Source organism: Momordica charantia, assembly GCF_013281855.1.
Source record: "Momordica charantia cultivar OHB3-1 chromosome 8 unlocalized genomic scaffold, Mcharantia_2.0 BLBB01000008.1, whole genome shotgun sequence".
NCBI lineage: Eukaryota > Viridiplantae > Streptophyta > Magnoliopsida > Cucurbitales > Cucurbitaceae > Momordica > Momordica charantia.
The window spans coordinates 19081731-19095557 of NW_028275166.1; the positions used below are offsets into that span (position 1 = coordinate 19081731).

Here is a 13827-nt window from a genome sequence, read left to right on the forward strand (position 1 = left end):
ATTAATATATCTTTCTCATACAGAACCTGGGAGTGGTAAGTCAATATATACATAATCCAAAAGAAGTTTACCTTCAAGCAGTGTACCGGATACTTCACTATTTGAAAAGCTCCATTGGGAGAGGATTGTTGTTTAAGAAAGACGAAAAACTCAATCTAGAAGTTTATACAGATGCAGAATATGCGGGATCGATAGATGATAGGAAATCAACTTCTAATTATCGTACTTTCTTAGGTGGAAATTTAGTGACATGGAGAAGTAAAAAACAGAATGTAGTAGAAGATCGAGTTCAGAAGCAGAATTTAGAGCAATAGTATTGGGCATCTGCGAATTAGTCTGGATAAAAATTATTTTAGAAGATTTGAAGATTCCATGGGAAGGACCTATGAAACTTTACTGTGATAACTGTTAGAGTATATATATTAGTATATTTTATATATTGTACTTATAGGGTTAGGTCAACCTTGTATATTTGTCTATATTCAGTAATGAGAATAATTTTACATGGTTCTTTTAAACCTTAGTGTCAACATGGTATCAGAACGTTTCTTCAATGGTTTCCACCTGAACACCACCATTGTGTCTTCCTCGCTATCCTCTTGGGTCTTGAGACCGTGCTTGTGGGAGCACCTCGTTTGGAATGAGAGGGAGTATTGAGAGAAAGCTTGAGAGAGATTGGGAGTTCTGTGTTTTTTGTTATATTCTTCTGTATTTTGCAGAACTGCAAAAAGAAGAAAACAAAAGCAGTGACGTGGGGAGTTACCCCACGTCACTTAACTGCCCACTCCCCTGCAATTTTTGCAGGGGATTTAATTATTAATTTATATATTAATATTATTAATTAATAATAATAATTAATATATATATAATTTATTAATTAATCATATTAATTAATAAATATATATATATACAAATCAAATAAATAATTAACACTTAATTATTTATTATTAAATTAGAATCATATTCTAAAACATTTCTCTCGCATAACCTATAGTTGTAATGTACAACTTATGCACATTATTTTTAACCTATAGTTTTAATATGAATCATATTCATATTAATTTTATCTGAATCTCATTCAAATAATTTCTCTCATAATATGTAGTTTCAATTTAGAATTAACTATATATTATAATGTATCAATATACATATAATCCCTTAAGTAATTTAAACAGTTCAAATTCTTCCAAAACTTTGATCCTCGTTTTACCCGTTATGAGCTAGCAAGGGAACCTAATGGACCTATAGATCAGAAGCTCCAACGATACGAGATTAATCGGTCAAACTCATTGATCGAGTTAATCAACATTCGTTAACTACGGGTCACTCCACTAAAGACCCGCAGTTGCACTCTTTTAACTGCAGAATGTTTTCGTGTCCATGGATATACGACCATTAATGACGAGTCAATACTTCACGAGTGCTCGTAACTCAAGTTGGGTCAAATTACCATTTTACGCCTGAGTTACATTTTACTCCTTAAATACCACTGCTCCTCTAGTGAACAACCCGGTTATGGTCCAACCAATAACCGGAAGTCTCTCTCAGGCCAATGAGAGGTTGGGGCCCCTTGTTCAAGTCTCGGAGTCAGCATTTAAGAGAACACTCATCTACTCCCCTAAAGTCGGGGAGGAGTGAATTTCATCTCGTGAATTTATGTTCCCAGCTCCCCACTTGGTCTAGTCCCCAAAATGGTAGGAATGTTGAGTCGGCGATTCGGCCACTTTTACCCATACAGATCAAAGGACGAGCCTTCACGAGCAGGAGTCCATAACTCACTCAGGATTGAGAATGAGTTGTCTGGTCATCCTAAGAAACAGCAATCTATTAGTTAACGGTGTTACATCTAAAGATTGGCTATTTCGTGGTCCGGTCTTATACAAACTGATTGTATAGGATACCCCTACTCGCATGTCCCCACACGAACGACCTGGATCGAGTCGTCTGTAACTTTTACAGAGTGGGCCGTATCCATAGTGTTGCCAGGATAAGGTATCCAGCCTTATCCATATACTATAGACCCTTTAGGTTATTCACGGGACATTATCCACTTGTATATCAAGGGTATATCAAATATATACCTCGTATATCAGGGGTATATCAAATATATACCCAGTACATATACTGTCCTGGTTACACTAAAATAACCTCGGATGTTTAGTTTATTGGATTTTGGACAATTCAATGCTATCAATTCAACAACAAATTTATTGAATAAAACTTTATTGAATATACATTTGTTTTTATATAAATACAAACTACGAGTTTAGAACAACACACCCAACAAAGATGGCACCACTTCTCTTGTTCTTGGATCTGGCACCGTTCATCTTTCCAAAACTCTTTCATTGACCTCTGTTTTAAATTTGCCACAATTTTCCTTTAATTTGATCTACGTCAGTAAACTTACTCGTGATCTCAATTGTTGTGTCTTATTCTTTCCTGGTTATTGCTTATTTCGGGATCTTACAATGGAAAAGACTATTGGTAAAGGGTTTGAATCCAATGGCCTCTACACGTTTGATACACAAATACCTACGGTCACCGTTTGCACTCGAGTGCTAACTCCTTTCGAAGAACATTGTTGTTTGGGTCATCCATCTCTAATAAATCGTAGATGAAATTATTTATTTGATTTGAAAACACAAAATGTTTTTAAAACAAAAAAAAAATCTAAACAACAAGAATAAGAATCATACGAAGGATTATTGTTTCAATTCCTATGATATAGAAAAAGATGATATAGAATCAAAGCTTTGTGTTAAAGAGTCTCCGTCCTAAATTTCATAGTTTACATTCTTTAGACTGTGAGTCATGTCAATTTGCTAAGTTTCATCATCTCAGTTATTATCCTAGAGTTAATACACGAGCTAATGCTCTTTTTGAATTAGTCCATTCTGATGTTTAGGGACCTTGTCCTATTGAGTCCAAAAGCGGATTTCGGTATTTTGTTACTTTTGTCGATGATTTCTCTCGTGTAACTTGGTTATATTTGATGAAACATCGTTCTGAATTACTTTCTCATTTTCGTAACTTCCATGCTGAAAGTCGAACTCAATTTTATGGCTTTCTTAAAGTTCTATGGAGTGATAATGCTAAAGAATATTTTTTTGGTGCTCTTGGCTCCTATTTACGTGAACATGGTATTCTTCATCAATCCTTGTGTGTTGATACTCCGTCTCAAAATGGAGTTGCAGAAAGAAAAAATAGACATCTTCTCGAAACAGCAAGGGCCTTAATGTTTCAAATGCATGTTCCAAAATATTTTTGGGCCGATGCTGTTTCGACGGCTTGCTTCTTGATTAATCGCATGCCTTCATCAGTTCTTAAGGGTGAAATACCTTATCGTATTCTATGTCCTACGCAACATTTATTTCCTATTAAATCTAAAATATTTGGTTGCACTTGTTTCGTTTGGGATGTTCGCCCCCAGCTCACCAAATTGGACCATAAGTCATTAAAATGCATTTTTTCTTGGTTATTCTCATGTTCAAAAAAGGTATCAATGTTATTGTCCTGATCTTAATAGATATCTTGTCTCTCCTGACGTTACGTTCTTTGAAGATACTCCTTTTTCATCATCCTTGAGTACCAGTCAGGGGGAGCATTCACAAGAAGATGATGACTTTCTTGTCTATTCTGTTGTCTCTACTTCTACTGACATGCTCCCTACCTCTGTGTCTGATCCTTCTTTCCCACCTATTACTCAAGTTTATTCTCGAAGGCAACCTCCTTCGGTCTCATGCCCTATACCAGCAGCTTCTTCGTCTGTGGATTCAGGAACGAGTGATGATCTTCGTATTGCTCTTCGGAAAGGTAAGCGTAAGTGTACTTACCCTATTTCTTCTTTTGTTTCATATAACCATTTGTCCTCACCTACTTGTTCGTTTATTGAATCCCTTGAGTTTGTATCTGTTCCTAAAACTATTCATGAAGCTTTGTCTCATCCTGGTTGGCGAGCTGCTATGTTGGAGGAGATGACTGCCTTAGATGACAATGGTACTTGGGATTTAGTGTCTCTTCCTGCAGGCAAGAAACCTATTGGTTGTAAATGGGTGTTTGTAGTTAAAGTTAATCCTGATGGATCAATTGTCCGTTTGAAAGCTCGTCTTGTTGCTAAAGGATATGGTGCAGACTTATGGAATTGATTATTCTGATACTTTTTCTTCGGTTGCTAAATTAGCTTCTGTCAGATTATTCATTTCCTTGGCATCTATTCATCATTGGCCCTTGCATCAGCTTGATATTAAAAATGCATTCCTCCATGGTGATCTTCAAGAAGAAGTGTATATAGAGCAACCACCAGGTTTTGTTGCTCAAGGGGAGAATAAAAAGGTATGTTGCCTTCGTAAATCCTTATATGGGTTGAAATAAAGTCCGCGAAAATTTTTTTTGGGGGGGTTTCTAAAGTAATATTGTTATGTTGCCTCGAACGGTGCGCTAATTCTCTGAATCCGGTACCAACGGGTATCATTCCTCCTAGAACAACGTTCTCTTTCAGACCTCTCAACCAATCGATACGACCTCGGAGGGCAGCTTTTGCTAAAACTCGAGCAGTTTCTTGAAAACTTGCTTCCGATATGAAACTTTGAGTATTTAGAGATGCTTTCGTTATTCCCAATAATACGGCTCGGTAACAGATCGCTTCTTCCAAAGCACGCCCTGTTCGTTCCGCTCGCAACAACCCAATGAGTTCTCCAGGTGAAAAAACATTAGACATTCCATCTTCTGAAACCAACACTTTTGATGTTATTTGACGTACAATAATTTCGATATGTCTATTATGTATCTCCACTCCCTGGGATCGATAAACCGCATGGTTTGGAAAAATTCAGCCAGGTGATTGAGAAATTTGGAATGAAGAAGAGTAAGTCATATCATTCTGTCTTTTTATAAACGATCTGAGTCTGGTGTTATCTTATTAGTTGTATACATTGATGATATTGTGATTACTCGTAATGATACATCAGGCATCTTATCACTCAATACTTTTCTTCCTAGTCATAGTAAAGATTTGGGAATGTTAAAATACTTCTTAGGAATGGAGGTAATAAGGAGCAAGAAGGAGATCCTTTTGTCACAAAGAAAATATGTACTTGACTTGTTAACTGAAACAGAAAAGTTAGCTGCTAAGCCACGTAGTACTCCAATGATACCTAATTTACAACTTACAAAGGAAGGGGAATTGTTGAAAGATCCTGAGAAGTATAGGAGGAAAGGAAACTGAATTACCTTATAGTTATAGGCCTAACATAACCTATCTAGTCAGTATTATGAGTCATGTAATTCAGTAGCAATGAATTCAAAAATGTATTTAGTTTTTCAATAGAATACCCTAAATATACAATGATACAAAGATAACATATGGAAAGAATCTACAAGATAAGGTAAGTTGACTACCTCCTAAGATTAAGGGAAAGAATACAAATAATTAGGACTTTACACCTAATGTATAATGGTAAACCACTTAAGGTAATTTCTAACACTCCCCCTCAAGCTGGTAGGTAAATATTTTCCATCCCCAGCTTGTCAATGAAGTTCTGGAATTGAGTGTTCATCAGTCCCTTAGTCAGCACATCAGCAATTTGATTATTTGTTGAAATGAAGGGTGTGCAAATGAGACCACTATCGAGTTTTTCTTTTATAAAGTGTCTATCGACCTCTATGTGCTTCGTTCTATCATGTTGTACCGGATTGTGAGCAATATTAATGGTAGATTTGTTGTCACAATATAGCTTCATAGGAGCCTCCCATGGAATCTTCAAATCCTCTAATATAATTTTGATCCAAAGTAATTCACAGATTCCAAGAGCCATCGCTCGAAATTCAGCTTCAGAACTTGATCTTGCTACCACGTTTTGTTTTTTACTTCTCCATGTGACAAGGTTCCCTCCAAGAAAGGTACAATAACCTGTTGTTGATCTCCTATCATCAACTGAACCAGCATAATCTGCATCAACATAAGCTTGAAGGGTCAGTTTGTTTTCTCTTCTAAAAAGAAGTCCTTTGCCCATAGTTCCTTTTAGGTAATGAAGTATTCTGTTCACTGCATGAAGGTGAGTTTCCTTTGGGTTGTGCATGAACTGGCTTACTACTCCAACAGCATAAACAATGTCAGGTCGCGTATGAGATAGATATATAAGACGTCCGACAAGTCTTTGGTAGGACTCTTTGTTGACCGAGCTATCTTCTATAGCATTGCAAAGCTTATGATTAGGTTCTATTGGTGTGTCAGCAGGCTTACTTCCTAATCCCAGTTTCTCTTAACAGATCCAATATATATTTATGCTGGGATATGAATATTCCTTTCTGGGAGTGAGCTACTTCTATGCCTAAAAAATATTTCAATATCCCTAGATCTTTAATATCAAATTCTTTGGTGAGGTATTCTTTAAGACATTTCCTTTCTTCTATATCATTTTCAGTAACTACAATGTCATCCACATACACAATTAGAGCAGTCACTCCCCCTGAAGTTGAGTGTTTAATAAATAGGGTGTGATCTCCTTGACTTCGTTGATAACCAAATCTTAACATAGCCTTTGAAAACCTCTCAAACCAAGCTCTAGGGGATTGTTTTAGGCCATAAAGAGCTTTCTTCAACTTACATACTTTATTATCGCCATGTTCAAATCCCGCAGGAAGATCCATGTAAACTTCTTCCTCAAGTTTCCCATGGAGAAATGCATTTTTAACATCATATTGTTGTATTTCCCATCCATAAGTAGCAGCAAGAGAAAGAAGGATTCTTATAGTATTCATCTTGGCTACGGGAGCAAAGGTTTCCAGATAATCTATTCCATAAGTTTGAGTAAATCCTTTGACTACTAATCTAGCTTTGTATCTTTCTAATGATCCATTAGCCTTATACTTAACAGTGAAAATCCATCTACATCCTACTGGTTTTTTTCCTATTGGCAAGTCAACAATATCCCAAGTTTCATTTTTAAGAAGAGCATCCATTTCATGCTTCATTGCCTCTCTCCATTCTTTATATTTGCAAGCCTCAGTCCAGGTTTCAGGGATATTAATATTTTTTAAATGAGTAAGAAAAACGCAATGGCTATTTGACACATTATTATAAGATAGAAAGTCAGATATAGGGTAAAGAGATTTTTTAGTACACTTACGAACACCCTTCCGAATAGCTACGGGCAAGTCCTCCTCTCCAGGTGCCGACAACTCAAACCTCATCAGTGGAGCTACCATTGATTTTGTCAGATTGTGATTCTTGCACAGTTTGATCATAGAGATGATTATGTCTTCTTGAGTACACCTGTAAAGGACAATTACCTTCACTTGTTGGACTCATGACTGTAGGTGGTGGAGTGACATCATATGGTTCTGGACTTGGGTAGTTGCTTGGTGGACTAGAGGATAGGATCTCTTGAGAAAATTGTAGAAATTGATATTGATCTGTTCAATTTTATTTGTTGCTACATTCTCCCCCTGAAGAGAAAGTTGAGAGTAATATGAACTATTCTCATCAAATGTCACATCTATAGAAATAAAAGTTCTTTGAGAAGGAGGGTGATAACATTTGTACCCTCTCTGAGTTGAAGAATATCCCAAAAATATGCATTTAAGAGCTCTAGGATCCAACTTACCACGTTGATGAGAATGAATGTGAACATAGGCTATGCATCTAAAAATTCTATGTGTCAAGTTGTTATTAATTCTAGCATCAGGAAAAACTTTGAAAGATCCTCCAATGGAGTATGAAAATTCAGGACTCTAGTTGCAAGTCTATTAATAAGATGAACAGCAGTTAAAACAGCTTCTCCCTAATAATATTTTGGAACATTCTTATGAAACAAAAGAGCACGAGTAACAGCCAAAATATGCCCAATTCTCCTTTCTGCTAATCCATTTTGTTGAGGAGTATTAACACAAGAAGATTCATGAATAATACCATTATTTCGAAAAAAGGATATCAAAGTTTGATTAAAATAGTCTTTTGCATTATCTGACCGAACTCTCTTAAATCCTACCCCAAATTGAGTTTTAATCATTTGGAAGAAATTCTGAAATATAGTTTGAGCATCAGATTTGTTCTTCAAAAGATAAATCCATGTAACTCTAGTACAATCATCAATAAACACAATAAACCATTTACTACCAGAGATACTAGCAATTGTAGATGGCTCCCAAATATCAGTATGTATAAGAGAAAAAGGAGTAGTCATGCGAGAGTTACTAATAGGAAATGGAACTCTCTTATGTTTGGCAAATTCGCAGATATCACATGAAAGCTAGAAATATTAATACCTTTAAAAAGTTCAGGAAACATACTCTGAAGAATAGTAAATGAAGGATGTCCTAATCTATAATGTTGTAACCAAACTTTATCAGCGGAAGCAAAACTTAATTTAGAATTTAAAGAGATAGATCGATCACTATTATTGGTATCACCATCAACTATTTCCTCTAAGTAATATAACCCATTTCTTTCTTTAGCAAGCCCAATCATCTTCCCACTGACTTGGTCCTGAAACATACACTGAGAGTCAGAGAAGATAAGTTTACAATTTAAATCTCCTAGGAGTTTTTTAACAGAAATCAAATTGAATGTTAACTTTGGAACATGTAGGACGTTTTTTAGAATTAAATTTGAATTAATTTTAACATCCCCCTGTCCTGCTACAGTTATCATAGTGTTATCTGCAGTGGAAACTTTTCTATTACTCGGACAAGGACTATAAGTAATAAAACTATCACTAGTTCTTGTCATGTGATCAATTGCTCCTGAATCTACTATCCATGGTTCTGTACTAGATTTAAGGGTTTGAAGGGCCATACCTGAAATCGCGACTGAACATGTACCTGAGTTCTCTTTGGCCTTTTCCAAGCTATTGAGGAGGCTTTTCAATTTTTCTATTTCATCTCGATTGAATGCAAACTTTTGTATCTGATCAGTCTTCTCTCCTTGTGTGGTATTATGGACTTGGGCTTGTTCTCTTCCTATTTGGCCTCCTTTATTTGTCCAATTTCTTCCACCACTGTGTAGACTGTTTGGTTGGTTTTCCATGCAATTTCCAACACTTGTCTCGAGTATGTCTGGGCTTTTTACAATAAGTGCAAAAAACACTGTCTTTTTCTCCATGGCTATTACCTCTTTGTCCATTTGACTGGGTATCATTAAAACCATTTTCAGTGTTAGAGCCAAACAGGATATTATTTTTACCTGCTATCATTGCTGATCCATCGATGGTTTGCGATTCAAGCATCACTTTTCGTCTACTTTCCTCACTTCTGATGATCCCTATAACTTCATTCAAGGTTGGTAACTCTTTGCCAAGTATTTGTACTCTAACAACATCAAGATCAGCATTCAAACCCGCAAGAAAAGTATCAATTCTATCTTTCTCAACAAACCTTTTATGTGTGGTAGCATCCTCACTATCTTTCATCGTAATGCATTGATAATGATCTAGTTCTTGCCAAAGATTTTGCAGCAAAGTTGCATATTCTGTATTAGAATGGTTACCTTGTCTAGTAGATAAAATCCGAGTCTTGATGTCATAGATTTGAGCTGCATCTTGTACCTTGGAGTAAGTTTGCTTAATCATGTCCCAAATTTCCTTGGCTGAAGTTAAGAACATACAGGTGTCACTAATGACAGGAACCATTGAACTCCATAACCATGACATTACCATAGAATCAGCTTCATCCCATGCCTCAAATTTTGGGTCCCAAACTTTTGGTCCGGTTCCCATAATATGACTGATTTTTCCTTTTCCTTTCAGAAAAGTTCTTACAAATTGAGACCATTTCAAATAATTTTTTCCATCCAAACGGTAGCTAGGTTGAATATTTTGTAAATCTCCTAGGTTGGTGGGAACAGTAGTTTCAACTCCAATATTTTCATTGGTCTTTGAAGACTCAATGGTGCTCTTGGTCATGGTCACAAAGTTGAAGGTCAGAAACTGTCCAAAAAAAAAATGCTAGATGCAACACCAGAAGGGAAAATCCGTTTGAAATAAACACAAACGGATGACCCCTTTCCAACACACTGAAACGAACGGCGGAAGCAAAAATCCGGCAAACGGCGAGCGGCAAATGGCAAACAGCGAACAGCGAAAGGCGAGCACTCTGGCGCAACAGACAGAATCGATCAATGGAGAGAGAAAAAATGCGATTTTCGGGGAACAAGCGACCACAAACGTCTTCACCTGACTAAACGAAGAGAGTCGGATATAATGCGCCGATCAAAAAGCAGCGTCTAAAGTGGCGACGAGATCCGGCGGCGTCTAGAGATCCGGTGAGATCGGCAGCGGCTAGGGTTTTTGAAAAATTTTAGGGTTTTTTTTCTTTTTATAAGAAGCTAGGGTTTCCCTACTCTGATACCATGTAATTCAGTAAATAATGAATTCAATATATTTAGTTTTTCAATAGAATACCCTAAATATACAATGATACGAAGATAACATATGGAAAGAATCTACAAGATAAGGTAAGTTGACTACCTCCTAAGATTAAGGGAAAGAATACATAGGACTTTACACCTAATGTATAATGGTAAACCACTTAAGGTAATTTCTAACAGGAATGAAACAGGATGTAAAATGAACAGTGTGACGTGTGCCAGCGGAACAAATCACTCACTACCTCACCGGTCGGTCTACTGCAACCCCTTCCACACTTGGACCGCACTTGGGAGGATATCTCCATGGACTTTATCGAAGGACTACCCAAATCGACATCCTAAGACGTTATCTTTGTGGTGGTGGACCGTTTGAGTAAATATGCGCACTTCATACCTATTGCCCATCCCTTTTCGGCTAAGATCATTGCAGCATCGTTTGTGAAAGAAGTAGCCCGACTTCATAGGTTTCCCCGCTCGATCGTCTCCGACCGCGACAAGATCTTCTTGAGCCACTTCTGGACCGAATTGTTTCGCCTTCAAGACACTAAACTCCACCGGAGCACAACCTACCACCCGCAAACGGACGGCCAGATCGAGATCGTCAACAAATGTGTTGAGACTTACCTCTACTGTTTTTGCTCGGAGAGACCGCGACAATGGAGAATATTGGTACAACACCACGTATCATGTCTCAATCAACACTACCCCTTTCCACATTGTCTATGGCCGCCCCCTCCCCTGCTAATATTCTATGGTGATCAACAAACGGCCAACGCTACCTTGGACCAACAGTTAGCTGAGCGAGATCAGGCCCTTCAATGCCTAAACAACCATTTGGTCGAGGCCCAAAACAGAATGAAGAAGTTTGCCGACCGACACTGTTGCCATGTGGAGTTTGCTGTGGGCGATTCGGTTTACCTCAAGCTTCGCCCCTACTGCCAGTTGTCCCTCGCCAAAAGGCACTGTGAGAAGCTAACTCCAAAATATTCTGGCCCTTAGACGGTGCTGGACCGTATTGACTCCGTAGCTTACAAATTGAAACTATTGGCTGACGCCACTGTCCATCCTATCTTCCACGTTTCCCAACTCAAACGTGCAGCAGGCGAACAGCACAGCATCCAACCCCATCCGCCTACCTTCTTTGACAACTATGAATGGGTGGCTGAGCCCTTGGATATTATGGGCATATGCCGGAACACCGAGAACGGCAAACGGGAGCTTCTTGTGCAGTGGAAGGACTTACCGGAACATGAAGCCACGTGGGAGACCGTATCAACCGTCCGCCAGCAATTCCCACTTTTCACCTTGAGGACAAGGTGTCTTTCTACCCTGGGAGTGATGTGAGGCCCCCAATAGTGAATAATTATGTTAGGAAGGGCGAAGGGGTAAATTCCCCTTAGTTTTTTGTAGGGCAAGTCTTTTGTATGGGGAAGTACTTATGCTAGGAGGTCTATCATAGGTAGTTTTTGTCTTTTGGAAGGATTGACTTGGTAAGAGAGTGTCCAAACCTCTCTAACGGTTGGGCCCCTTGTAAGCCTTAGGGCACTTGTTCTTGTTCTTGTTCTTATTTTGAATATCAGTAAGGAGATACCTTACGTATTTCTGTGTTTATCGTTAAAAGGAAGATTTGCATTCTTGCTATTGCACAATACTGCCCCTATGTGTGTGCGTAGGTGGTTAAAGTATTGAATTGATTTCATGTGTTTGTTTGAAAGAGAGTACATTTTTTATTTTTAAAATTTTGAAACTAAAAAGGAAACAATAATTTGACAATAAAGTTGCAGGATATGAAAATTTCCACTGCATTTCACTCTTATCAAATTCAAAATATGGTTGTTTCTTGTATGGTTTTGGTTTCATGTTTATTTAAGCAGCAATGTTTGCAGTATTGTAAAACACCATATTTCTTGGTTTTTATCTGTTCGCTGGTTACAATGTTAGATGTTACAATAAAGGATAGATAAATAAATAAAACTTCTTAATTTGATATGGAGAAGAAATGGATTAGTAAAACCTATTTCAAGCAGTTAATTTTAAGTAGACGAAAATTATAGTTCTTCACTAATAAAATAATACAATATGGTCTTCTCATGTTGGAGAAATACCAATACGTTAGGAATATCATTAGGGTAGAGGCTGGAAATATTAGGATACTAAGGACTTGGTCATTTGCTAGAGAGTTTGTTACCAGGAGTCTGTTGTCAATAGAGTTTGTGAGAGGAGATGAGGGGAGCAATTGTTAGTTGTTTAGGCTTGAGTTTACTCATGAGAGGGTTATAGTTAGTTTTAAGTAGAGGGTTCGAGTTTACTTGGGAAATTTTACTGTATTTTTTGTCTACTCAATACAATTTCTTTTCAATTTTTTAGTTCCAATCCTAGAACAATTACAAGAAAGGAAAATCAACAAAAAACAATGAAATTATTGCAGCTAATATGAAATGGCTAATATTTACTTAAATGAGATGTAAGACCTCCTATTCTGAATACATATTCTAGAAAAGGAAAAATGGGGAATGTCTATGAGAGTAGGGGATAACGGTTAGGAGAGATAAAAGATTATGGGAGTGAGGGAGAATGTTGGCAGAGAGGATATTAGGTCTGCCAGGTCAGTAGGTAGCTAGGGATCATCTTATTTTATGCCTGAGAATAGAGCAATTGTCTGTGGAGGGATTATCCACCCTCTCGAATAGGTGGGGTGACTATAACGCCTTCAGGCTATTTTCATTTGTATTGCCTACGGGCTACTCTTTGCTTTTGAATACCAGAAAGTTGTAAGGAGTTAAGAACATACAGGTGTCACTAATGACAGGAACCATTGAACTCCATAACCATGACATTACCATAGAATCAGCTTCATCCCATGCCTCAAATTTTGGGTCCCCAACTTTTGGTCTGGTTCCCATAGTATGACTGATTTTTCCTTTTCCTTTCAGAAAAGTTCTTACAAATTGAGACCATTTCAAATAATTTTTTCCATCCAAACGGTAGCTAGGTTGAATATTTTGTAAATCTCCTAGGTTGGTGGAAACAGTAGTTTCAGCTCCAATATTTTCATTGGTCTTTGAAGACTCAATGGTGCTCTTGGTCATGGTCACAAAGTTGAAGATCAGAAATTGTCCAAAAAAAAAGGCTAGATGTAACACCAGAAGGGAAAATCCGTTTGAAATAAACACAAACGGATGACCCCTTTCAAACACGCTGAAACGAACGGCGGAAGCAAAAATCCGGCGAACGGCGAGCGGCAAACGGCAAACTGCGAACAGCGAACGGCGAGCACTCCGGCGCAACAGACAGAATCGATCAATGGAGAGAGAAAAAAAATCGCAAATGAAAATGGCAGATGCAACCAAAAAAAATGCGATTTTCGGGGAACAAGCGACCACAAACGTCTTCACCTGACTAAACGAAGAGAGTCGGATATAATGCGCCGATCAAAAAGCGGTGTCTAAAGTGGTGACGAG

General features: G+C 37.7%; 1 protein-coding gene across 1 annotated transcript; it reads right to left on the reverse strand.

Annotated features, from left to right (window-relative positions):
* Window positions 1–9108: 9108 nt before the first annotated feature.
* Window positions 9109–9902, reverse strand: LOC148209719 (uncharacterized). The gene is made up of 2 exons (XM_088126962.1): window positions 9185–9902; window positions 9109–9128 (listed from the first exon to the last, which is right to left on the reverse strand). The coding sequence occupies exons 1-2, from the start codon at window positions 9900–9902 to the stop codon at window positions 9109–9111; spliced, it is 738 nt and encodes a 245-aa protein (XP_087983088.1).
* Between the last annotated feature and the right edge of the window lie 3925 nt (window positions 9903–13827).